The sequence below is a fragment of the Monodelphis domestica genome, chromosome 2 (assembly GCF_027887165.1).
Source record: "Monodelphis domestica isolate mMonDom1 chromosome 2, mMonDom1.pri, whole genome shotgun sequence".
In the NCBI taxonomy this organism is placed as follows: domain Eukaryota; kingdom Metazoa; phylum Chordata; class Mammalia; order Didelphimorphia; family Didelphidae; genus Monodelphis; species Monodelphis domestica.
Genome location: NC_077228.1, coordinates 229,054,525 through 229,066,946, shown reverse-complemented (window position 1 = coordinate 229,066,946; position 12,422 = coordinate 229,054,525). Strand labels below are relative to the sequence as shown.

Genomic DNA, 12,422 nt, shown 5'->3' with positions numbered 1-12,422 from the left:
CCTTCTTGGGGCACTCTCTCTTCTTTCCAGTAATGTCAGTATCAGACTCCTAGTCTTCTATAATTCCTAGCACACTATCTACCAAAAAATAAGTACAACTTTGAAAACCCTTGCCTCTCAGTTTCTTAACTCCCATTACCTCTCTTTCCTGTTTATCCCAACCATGAAAATAAGTTATCATAATTTAGGACCCTCACCACTCAGATTATTATGAAGAATATGTATAGTCAAGACAAAATAAATCATCCTACATGTAATTTAGATTTGTTTCCAGGATACAACTGTAAAAGTTCATGGTCTCCAAGATTCCAGAGTGTTTCTATTGGCTCCTTTCCCCAGGGAAAACTGTAGAACAGCTTGCTTCCTTTCCGTCCCTCTTCATTTTGACAGTCACTGCTGCTAAAGTTGGATGGACTTACTGCAAACTAAAAAAGAAAAGTTCAAATGTTCATATATTTCTATTTCATTAAGTTTAATGTTGAGTTCCAATTTTAGAAATGAGACTTTAGAGTAATTCTAGGAAGATGCAGAAGTACTAAGTTTTTTATATAGGATGGCTTCCTACTACCAAACTAAATAAGTAAAAAAAAAAATTTCAGAAACCCTACTCAAGGCAAAAAATTAAAGGATCCCCTAGAAGGTAATTCTTACAGAAAAAGATCAACTTGCTAGCCTATTTTTCTAGGCACTTCCATAATCTTCATATTGAAGAAGAATGGTCATGCAACCCTTGTGAAAGCTGTTATTTTAGTCACCTAACTTTGGGGGTTAAAAAGCTGGCACTGTCAGGGAAAACCGATTGCAGAAATTGAGACCCATGAATAAGGTCAGACCTAAGTCCACGGAAAAGTGGGAGCTGTAAAGGAATGAAGGACAGGAAACAAGACAGAAGAGACCAGAAAAGTAATTAAAAGTTGATTTAAAATAATGCAGCAAAGAAAGAATTAAATATTAGAAGGGAGAAAGATTAAAGGAGAGACCCAGCTGCAAAGCAATGCTTCACATCATCAAGACTAGCCCTCACATCATTAAGACTAGCTCCCAGGGCTAATGTAGGGACTGGAGGGGTTTGGGGAAGAATAGTTAGGAAAGGATGGTGGAAACCAAATGAGTAGGAATAATTAAAATGAAGAATAGGTCCTACGACCTCCTGAAAGTCTTATTGCCACTTCTACTACTTTTACAAAGTGCTTTGCACATACTGTGTACTTAATAAATGCTTTCATTCCTTCACTCAGTTTTCCTCTTTGGCAGTATCCCAAACAAATAGCCATCATCATTTCTTGAAGATAACAGACTTTCTGTCCAACCCTAACTGAAAAGCAAAAAATAAGCATGCATTCAAAGAAAAGATTCATTTCAGTTAGCAAGCACTTCACAATCTGCTGGGTAAGGTGAACCTAGCACAAATCCAGCAAGACCTTTTGAAATAACCCCAATGATGGTGCCCTCCATCTCTAAACTGTTTTAGATAGATAGACAGATATGTACATATATATAATATATATATAATTTTTGTCTCTCCTGTGTAAGATTTAAAATTAGGTTTGACTCAATATGAGAATTATAAAAGTGAGATTTTGGTCGCTGTTTATAAAATATTAGCCATTGTGAGTTTTAGGTTTTCTACACCCTGATTAGTTTTAAAAATCCTAACAAACAGGAATGTAAACACCCCTACTTAAGGATTAAGTGTTGAGGAGGACGGCCTATGATAGACGTGTGCTAGGAAGTGACAAATAAGAAACAACTGACAGACCCCCTGGGCTGTACTAAGTCAAGCTTAAGCTACGATTGGTACATGTGAGACACAGGAAGTGATGTGTGTCACTTCATCTGACCAGTCTCTTTTTGGCAGCAGAGGCACTGAGCTCTGGATCTCTCTCTGGGTCTTTCTTGGAGACATGGCTCTGGCTCTTTGTGCTGGGTGGCATTTTGGCGTTTTGGTGTCTCGGCGTGGGTCAGGTGAAGCACGTTCCCTGAGCTCTCTCAAAGTTTAGGCTGATTTTTTTGTCTTTACCTTTCCTAAAACATTATCCTCCTAGGAGGCTCCTCATCTCAATCAAAGGAGACCTCATGGCTGAGGTCTATGAATTAGTGTCTCTCTCTCTCTCTCCTTAATTCCTTCCCTCTATATTAATTAAACCACCATAAAATTCCCAAACTGACTTGAGTATTTTTATTGGGATTTGAATTAATCCCTGGCGACCATTAGTATAATACATTAGTCAAAACCCCTAAATTTACTCCTTACATCCTTAAGTCAAAAATGACTGTTAGCAGCTTTTATTTACAACAAGGTAGAGATATTCAAAGTGGGAAATATAGGAAGGAGAGAGAACCTTGTCTAGCCTATGCAGCCTAAGTGCTGATTTAGTGAAGTCCGGCTAAAGAGCGTATCCCACCAAAGCACCAACCAAGAGAGGGTCTCTCTCACCAAGGAAGCATAGAGTCCTCCTCCAGCTAACCTATGCAAAGTGAATCCCAGAATGCTTGGGCTGGCCTTTTTAAAGTAATTTTCTCCACTTGTCACTTCCTGTCACTCCCCCACTTCACAGGAACCAATCAGCCTCCCAATTTGCCTATCACAGTGCTTGTGACCTTTGGAGGTGTGAGCTAGTAAGTGACTTGTGAACTCTCTTACTTAACTAAGTGCTAAAGAGAGGTACTTTAAGTACTTGATTTGATTAACTAAAAATAGACAAAGGGAAAGTTAATTCTATCTTCACGCCTGATAGAATTCAAACTGCTTGAGAGCAGGGACTACTACATTTGCCTTTGTATCCCTAGGCCCTAGTAAAGTACTCACTACATGGTCAGTGCTTAAAAATGATTGAATGTTTGAATGAGTAATTCAGAAGAGCAAGAGATTTCAGGGAAAATATCAAAGAAGTTTTTTTCTGTAATGTGCCTGACCCTCAATTTTTCTTGGCAATTCCCCAAGGAGGAAACTTCCTGTACCAATGAAGATTAACACCTTTTCAATAAATTGATAGTATTGGAGAAGCATATGATATAGTAGAGAAATGCTAACTTTAAAAGTCAGGAAGACTTAGTTTCAAGTCATGCCTTATAGACTGTATGACTTAAGGAGAGTCTTTCAGTATCTCTGACAATTCTTAAGATGTAAAAGAAATAAAGATAGAAATTAAAGTTCTCAAGGAACAAAACAAGTGTTAGAGACTACAGAAATATGAACAAAAAACAAAGTGGTAGAAACTATAGTAAAAGATAATGACAATTGAAATGTAAAAAATGTAGAGGCAGAAGGCAAATTAAAGGAATAAAAACAAGATTATAGGAATTAGAGCTAGAGAAGGTCATGAATATGGAATATAGTTATTTCTGTAGTTTAATTTCCTTTTTTAAAAAATGTATCTTGCACTTTCTCAGATGGGGAGAAAAGAGAGTAAAACAGAGATCCAGGTTATGTACTAATCAGGGAAAAAAAGTAGAGGAAAGGCTTTAAATTTTCCCCCTTGTCTTTGGGGTGGTGAAAGAATATGGATAAAATACTAGTAAGCAGAATTAAGAGGAATGTGTAAGTTGGTTCTAGCCAATAGAAGGGAAAAATCTAGCAACAGCTTTAAGTGACCTCATAAAAGCAAGAGGGAATAAGACATAAATATGACAGTTCCTGCCTGCAGTAAGGGTGGACCTCAAAGGAGGACCTTGAAATCACTTGCTTCTCTCAACAGATCTCTCTCCAACTACTTATATTTACTTGGATTCATTTCTCAAAGTTTAGCATATTCTCATCCCCTAATGTTCTTCCCAATCCAGTGATTCTAAACCCATCTACTAATCTACAAACCTTATCCATTTCCTATCCTAATTCATTCCTCCTGTGAAGATTGGATTTAGCTATCTCCTGATTGTAACAATGAAGATACTTAACTCTTCCTTTATTGTAAAGATAAAATTGTAATCTCATGATTGTAACAGTGAAGGTACTTAGCTCTTCCTTTATAGTGAAGCTAGAATTGTAATCCACAATCTATTTTTAGATTTTAATCTACAAAAAGGTGATAACTCAGTATTTTAAGTACATCTACCCATTTTAAGCACAAAAAGGTATTAAGTAACTACAAAAGGTGAATTTAACAAAAAACGTGTTAAGTAACCCAAACATATATAATCTAACCAAAGAAGGTGAGAACTAAAGAGTGGGCAGTCCTGGAAAAAAGCATCTGCTGTGATTTGTAGACATGAAATTTAGAGGAGGTGACACAAGAGAAAAAGATTCTTTAAAAAGAGGACAAAAGGCCAAAAGAAGAGATATATTCGATTGGAGTTTCAAATTGGATGAAGGATCTCTGACTCAGAGTTGGACTCAGAGGAGTGACCAGATGACAGACACCCAGACTTCTTTTCATTTAGACGGTCATCGTTGGTGAGTGAAAGGCTGACTTAGTGACTCTGCCTTTCTGGAGACGAGAAGCCTCCAGGAGAGGCCCATCATCTTGAGTCTCTTTTCCCCTGGCTGGGGCTTAGAAATTTCTAACTGGCTCAGAGGAAGCCAGAGTTCGTTCGTTCGTGTTCTCTCTCTCTCTCTCTCTCTGAGAGCGCTCTCTCTCTCTCTCTCTGAGAACGCTCTCTCTCTCTCTCTCTCTCTCTCTCTCTCCTTAATATCTTCCCTCTATTGTAAATAAACTACCATAAATTCATTTTACTTTAGTAATTCATTTGGGATTTAGAAATTTAAATCCCTGGCAACCACATATTATATATTCAGAGTCCAACCACAAATAAATTTAATACTCCTCTATTCCACTCCAGGACTGCCCATTTCTCTGAATCACAAACTTGTTTTCAGTTTATTTAATCTCTCACTGTCAACCATCCTCTAGCATTGAGATCAGAATCCCTCCTGGTGGCATTGCATGTCTGGCCAGCTTTTCCAGTACTGGTTTTACCTTCACTCATATCCCCTCATCATTAGTCATGGTGGAGGAGCTGGAATATGCCTTGTTCCCCTTTTGCCATTTCTAAACTCTCCCTCTATCACTATTAATTGGCCAATTTCTAATACTCTGAGAATCTTTACCACCCATTATAAACTTTGGTGACCACTATCTATTAAAGCTCCGATTCTCCTTTCTTCAATGAGTTCATTATCTAACTCACAGTCTCTCTCCACTCCAAATTCTGCCCTCTTACAAGGGCACTTCGAGATACATACTGATGGGGGGCAGCTGGATGGCTCAGTGGATTGAGAGTCAGGCCTAGAGGCAGGAGTAGGTTCACTCCCTAGCTGTGTGATCCTGGACAAGTCACTTAACCCTCATTGCCTAGCCCTTGCCACTCTTCTGCCTTGGAACCAATTGATACTAAGATGGAAGGAAAGGTTTAAAAAACATTTTTTTAAGATATATATTGATGCTCCCTCAAATATACTTAACTCCCTAGTTCTTCAATTTACTCAGTTCCCAAGACCTTTTCCTCCATTTTACTTATCTAAACACAAAGATGGTCATATCTTGATATTTCCATCACCAGTAAGTGTTCTATTTTCATGTTCATGAACTCTAAAGTTCCTTTATCTGACTTTAATCTTTTATGAATCTTATGGACTTTACCATGCCTAACCTTGTTCTTTACCTTTCTAACAACCTCCAATACCTCTAACCCTAAGTTATTTTTCCCAAGCCATCTAACCCTGTATTGACTATACTCTCTTCACTTCCCCATTTTGACTCAATAGAGTTCAAATTTACCATGTCTTACATTAAAGTCTCTTGTCACCTCCCATACCCTATAAAAATCATGTCTTGCCAACCTCAACCTTGGACTACTCTCACTATCTACTGCATTATTCTTGTACTGCTGAATGGAGGTGGAAGAAATCAATGACCATGCTGACTAGTCCACCTCAAATTTATGTGTTACTTTCAATTAGGTCCTTACTTTTCACCTTCCCAATCAAATTTACTATCCCATTGACCACAAAAGTTTTTCCAAATCTTTTCATCCATCCTTAAACCTCCCATGGCAACCTTCCTCCACCTCCTACCCTATTTCACTGTAAAAAAAATTGAGCCCATTTACCAAAAGCTCCTTCTTCTCCTCTCTTCTACTCATCTCAAATGAAGATGTGTCCCTTCTTGCCAAGGCTAATCCCTCTAAAAACCCTTCTGGGTGCTCAAGTGATCCTATTCCATCCTGTCTTCTCCAAGAGATTGCCTCCTATATAATCCACACCCTTTCACTAATTTTTAATCTCTTCCTCTTAGAAGCCTAGAGGCTGCTTACCTACTGCCTACAATAATCCATACTTGACCATTACCCATGGCTCTCCTCCCTTTTGTGTTTAAATGAAATGGCTTCTTCTTTTCCACTTTTCTTTCCTCTCAAATCTCTTAACTCTCTACAGTTTGGCTTCCAGTCTCATCATTTAACTAAAACTGCTCTTTCCAAAGTAATCAGTGATCTTTTTATTGCCAAATCTAGTGGTTTTTTACTCATTCTTCATCTCTCTTGACCTTTCTACAGACAGATTAGGAAGTTTAAACTTTAAATTTTATCCTGAATGTAACAAGAAGCCATGGAAATCTTCTGATGATCATTAAGTATTACTACTATAGATAAAAACTTTTATACAAAAATCTTCATTGTAATAGTGTCTATTGTAACTACATTATGTTTCAGGAAAAAATATCAACATTTGAAACAGGTTTTAAAGTGAACAATTGTGTAATTTTTAACATTAAAGATAACAGATGATTAAAAACCAGTTTATTTTTTTTGCATGGACTATTACCTGAAATATCAACTCTTGAATTCAATGTTACTTATAAAAATAATTAAATTGCAAGAAATACACAAATAAGTTCATTTCGTTGTTTAAATCTCATAAATCTAGACCTGCCAAAAGTTTTTTTTACATGAGGATATATGAGTTATCTGTGATTAAGAATTTGAACTTGTCTTTCCTGAACACAAGTCCACCTCTCTCTATTAAAATATACTGCCTCAAAACTAAGTACAGACAAATATCTCACACCATTCACTATGAAAAGATAAAAATGGATACATGATCTAGACAAGAGATATCATAAGTGAGTTAGAAAAACAGGGAACATATTACCAATCAGATTTATGGGTAAGAGAGGAATTTTTAAGTCAACAAGAGATGGAAAACATTGTGAAATATAAAACAGAAAATTTTGAGTACATTAAATTGAAAAGGTTTTGTATAAATAAAACAAATATTGCCAAGATTAGAAGGAAAGCAAAAAATTGGGGGGAAAATTTTATAGATAGCCTTCAGATAGGCATTTCATATCTAAAATATATTATTTCTCAAATTTATTAAGAATAAGAGCCATCCTCCAACTGATGAATAGGCAAAAGATATGAACAGAAATCTTTGGATGAAGTAATCAGAGCCATGTATAGGTACATGAAAAAAGTGCTCTAAATCACTACTGATCAGAGAAATGCAAACCAAAATAATTCTGACATAACAACTCACATCCCTTAGATTAGCTAAAATGATAGAAGAGCAAAATGACAAATATTAAAGATGTAGAAAAATGAGGACACTAATACTCTGTTGTGAACTAGTCCAACCATTCTGGAGAGCAATTTGGAATTACAACTGGAGAATTATAAAACTGTGTGGCTGGGTCTGTTTCTTAAGGAGATCAGGGAAAAAAGGAAAATAATTCATGTTTCAAAATATTTACAGCATCTCTCTTTGTGGTGGCAAAGAACTGGTAATTGAGGGAATGTCCATCAATTGAGGAATGGATAAACAAACTGTGGTATATAATTGTGAAGGAATATTACTGCACCATAAAAAGCGACAAGCAGGCTAAAAAACTTGGAAAGAACTACAGGGGATAATGAACAGTGAAATCAGTAGAACCAACAGAACATTATCACAGCTACAGAATAAATGAAAGAATAAATTGTGAATATTACCTCCAAAAAATGAATTGAAAGATGAAAATATGAAAGACTTAATTTGTATGAACACATCTCAGATAATTCTGTGATTTGGGGAAGAGTGAGAAAGGCCTGGGACACTTGTATATGGGATTTATATAAAGAAAAATAAGCTAAACATATAAGAGATTTGTGATTTCATTTATGTACAATCTTTCTCTTTGTATATGAAATGCTTGCTTTGTTTTGTAAAATTTGAAAAATAAAAATTTTTAAATATATATTGCCTCTACTTAATTAAAAAAAAGGCTTTTTTTTTTTTAAATTTAAGATGTCTATCAGAATACCTTTCTCCACCACAAAAGTCGATGTCGCAGCCAGAAATCAAGCCACTGGCTTGCTGTTCTTGCGGCAGTAAACCACACCAGGGAAGACATGGTCCTTTCACCTATTCTTTAAAAACAGAAAAGTCAGGAATGTCAAAATTGGGGAGTAAAAACATTAATTATTTGTTTTAGAAAAGTCAATCTGAAATCAAAATATATGGGTTCCCAGATATTTAGATGCCAACCTACTTTTCCAGCTTTACCTCATATTTACTTTCAGCTCCAAAAAATCCTTGCTCTAATCAGATGGGGACTCTACTCATGGTCCTTGAAACCCACCTGTTCTGCCTCCCAATAATTCAAGCAATCCAAACAAAAGAAATTGGCTTCCTCTTTGTTACTCACTACCTATTGAGATCTTGTTTATCTTTTGTCACCCATCTCAAATAGTTTCTCTTCTATGAAGTCACCCTTGTTGATCTCCCCATCTCTAAACTCTCAATATTTTATATGTATCTTTCTTATATACTTGTGTCATTCTACTTTGCATTAGACTTCTTTGCATATGTCCTTTTTCCCTGACAGTTAAAATTTTTTGAAGGATGAGAGGAACAGCACTTTATCTTTGCATACCCATTGGTTTAGCTGAATTTATACCTTTTGATGCCATCACATGTGGGCCCAATATCAGGAACATCCTGAAAACATACTCCAATCTGAGCAAGACCATAAGGCAGCCTCTTGTTTACCAGATCCAGGCAATTAACATAGTGCTTCAAAGAACCTGCCAAAATATAAATCATTTATCTTTATAAAGTTAGATTTCATTAAACTTTCTTACACGTTTTAATTACACATAAATTTCTAGTATTCAGATTTTAGCACAGTATAAATGGTGACAAACATAATTAAGAACAAATTCTAGTTCAGCATTTCTTGTAATTAGTAGTCTTCATGTTAATAATTACTGAAACATTTTAAATTAGTATTTTAGAATATTCTACTTAAGGTTGATGATCCAATTCATACTTTTCACTTTTTTTGAGACATCAAAATATTCCCAATATTAACTTTAATGTCAAATTAGCAGTGACTAAAACTCAATAAAAACAGCCTTTATAGATTTTCTAAGCATTACAAAACCTACTAAAACTGGGTCATAGTAAAACCATCATTTAGATAGTACTAGAATGTTTGCAAATACTTTACACACATTTCATTTGAACTTGTAGTTTAACCCTTACTTTGGGGGTAGATATAGATAACACCATTTTACTGATGAGAAAGCTGAGGTTCAGGGAAGTAGTGACATGCCTGGGGTGAAATATTTGAAACCTAACTTCAAATCTAGCACTATGCTTTCTGACCTCCAACTGAAACTGATACTGAAATATTTGCTCTATCTTTGCAATCCTTGCAAATGCTACCACATGCATAAGAAACATTCCACTTTTAAAAACTTGGTTCTACTCATTTTAATCTGACTCAAAAATAACTTCAGACACCTGGAAATGGTATTGGTTGGCTTTTTAATTTTTTTTTATTTTGACATATAATTCAAATTACCACTCCTTTTCTCATCTGGTTACACTTACTTTGGGACTTCTCTGACATTTCCTTTATGCCCCAAGAAAGCTCTTAATTGAGAAATCCACATCAGCCTTGGTACTCTTGGATTGGAGGGAGGAATCATGAACTCCAAAACTTCCTTTTAAAGAGGGAGCTCTGCTCAGAATAACTAGTTTCTCACCTGGCCTCACTTTTAGGATATCTCTGACTTTTCCACTATGACCTCTATATTAGGTTTCCTTCTCTTCTCCCCTCTCCCCTTTCAGCTTCCTTTTATATACAAATTGTCTTCTTCCTAATATTAGCTGGCAAGCTCCTTAAGGGAAAGGAGGTTGATTTTTTTTTTTGTATCTGTATTCACAGGGTTTAGGCACAGAGCCTAAACACATAGTAAGTGTTTAATAAATGTTTACTGATTGACGCTAACAAAATCTTTTTTTTTTTTTAATTAAAGGGAGATAGTACTTTGCGTACATTAAAAATAACAGTATGCAGATGTTTAGTTGTGTCCCACTTTTTGTAACCCCATTTGTAGTTTTCTTGGCAAAGATCCTGGAGTAGCCAGTCATTTCCTTCCGTTTATTTTGCAGATGAGGAAACTAAGGCAAACAAGAGTTCAGTGACTTGGCCAGAGTCATACAGCATACAGCTATTAAGTGCCTAAGGCAACATCTGAACTCGGGCCTTCCTGACTCCAGGCCCTACAGTCTGTCCTCTCTCCCATCTGGCTGTCCAAAAACTATATAAATATTGAACAAAATATTAAACTTATCACAAAATATGAGGTTACTATTCAAAGCAGTGACAAAATTTTTCTTCTATGTCTCTATAAGCCACAGAGTTCACTGCATAGAGATCATACCGAAAGACTGTTTTAAACTAAAGTCCTCAGAAACGTTCCGTAGGAGGGGAGAAATGAAGGCTTTGCAAAAACAAGATATTAATAAAAGGGTCTTTTAAAAAAATTGAGACCCTCCCAGCTCCCAGTATTGATTCCAAGACGGAAGGTCTTAAGGAAAAAAAAATGAGATCCTTTATACTGTAAGAGAACGAAAAAGAATCTATAGGCCAATTTCCTGCAGTTTAGATAAATGCCAGCATACCACCAGTAGATATGACACAAAACCAAAATTTAACCTATGAACTCAACAGCAGAGCTCAAAAATATTGCCCCACAAATCGAATACTCTTCTTTTCCTTATGAATAAAAAGAAGCTACTGTAAATATTTAGAAAAACTTGGGTGTTTTTCTGTGAGCTCTACTTTCAAGCATAAAAACGCCAAGCATACCGTAAAGGAGGTTCTCCCGTAGTGTCCCAGAAGTTTTTAGCATGCTCTCAATAAAGGTAACTAGCTGTTCTTTACTTAATGCTTTGTCTTGCAAGACTCCCCAGAGAGAGTCGGCGGGGATTAAACAGAGTCCCTGGGGTCTGAGCGCGGCAGGTCCCGGCTCATGGTGTGGGGCGTCCAGAGGAAAGATATGCTCCCTGAATGCCGCCATTGAGGACCACCACTCTGAAGCCAGGTTCTTCCTGAGCCCCACGCCAAGGGGACCAAAGGCCGGGTGGCAGCCGCTCCGGAGGGAGTTCCTCCCGAGCGGCTGCTGGGTCCCGGCTAGGAAATGTCTCCTCTGACATATATCCAAAAGGGCCTCACTCCACTCAGGCCTGGGGACAGGTGGGTGGTCATCGCCACCCTCGGGGTGCTTCACATAAGTCCTCCGCTGCCCTCTACTCTTCCTTTGCCTCACCCATCCACCCGCTTCCAAGGGAGCCCAGATCCTGGACTGTGAGCCACCCAAAATCCAGCGGCCGACTCCAGTCACAATAGCCGAGGTCATTTCCCTCTAGGATTTCCCCCAGTCTCAAAAAACCGCCACAACAGCTCAAGAATCATGGCTGCGCAGGAGCGCCGGAAGTCCCGCGAACACGAGACCAGCCACCCCAAAATTTCAAAGGAAGAAAGTCATGTCACGTATCCTTGCGTACTGCACCTGCGCTTCCTGACCGCCTACCCCAAAGTAGCGCGATATTTGCCTTTCTAAACTCGCGATTATCTCTGGGGCGGAGCCCCACCCTGGCTTGTCTCTGCTTTGGCTGCTCCGCCCTCAGATGGCCCATCCCCCCCCCCCCCCCCCCCCCCCCCGGCTCCCCACTCAGTGATATCAGTTCTCCGTGGTTCCAGTCTCAGGCTGCTCCGACCTTCTCTTCCGCCCCTCCCAAAGATTTCACCCATTTCCGCTGTTCCTGTTTCAGCTCCGCCCCTCGACTGAAGTATTCCGTCACACTCCCGGAAATGGCTTCGATTAAAAAATTTATATTTAAAAAAACTGATAGAAACAATTCTCAAATATTAAGCAAACGCACGAAAATATTAGGTGTAGAAATGTAGTCATCTTTTAAAATATTTTTAAAAGTCACCCTGGAAAATCTTACGCGTCCAAGACGCCATGGGCTGCCAGGGTCGAGCCCCTGGGATAACGAATGTGAGCTCTCCTGCGGGGCTACTTTGCAGCTCATGCCATTTCTTGGCAACCTATCTCCCAGGTAACTTTAAACTGCATTAGATTAAAAATAAGCCACGATGGTATAAACAATTCGGTTTTTTTTTAACCTAGGATCTGATATACCTAACAAG

The 12,422-nt window shown here is 37.8% G+C and overlaps 1 protein-coding gene across 4 annotated transcripts in view; it reads right to left on the bottom strand.

Annotated features, from left to right (window-relative positions):
* Positions 1-11,837, bottom strand: part of POLG2 (DNA polymerase gamma 2, accessory subunit) — a 29,659-nt gene extending 17,822 nt beyond the window's left edge. Inside the window, exons 1-4 of one of the 4 annotated variants that reach the window (XM_007482793.3) lie at positions 11,076-11,837; positions 8,874-9,000; positions 8,238-8,343; positions 252-425 (exon numbers count right to left, since the gene is read on the bottom strand). In XM_007482793.3, coding sequence (XP_007482855.1) covers positions 252-425; positions 8,238-8,343; positions 8,874-9,000; positions 11,076-11,625 — 957 coding nt within the window. In that variant the 5' untranslated portion in view covers positions 11,626-11,837. The remainder of the gene's footprint in view (positions 1-251; positions 426-8,237; positions 8,344-8,873; positions 9,001-11,075) is intronic. The other 3 variants (XM_007482791.3, XM_001379307.5, XM_007482792.3) reach the window with 3 other exon arrangements.
* Between the last annotated feature and the right edge of the window lie 585 nt (positions 11,838-12,422).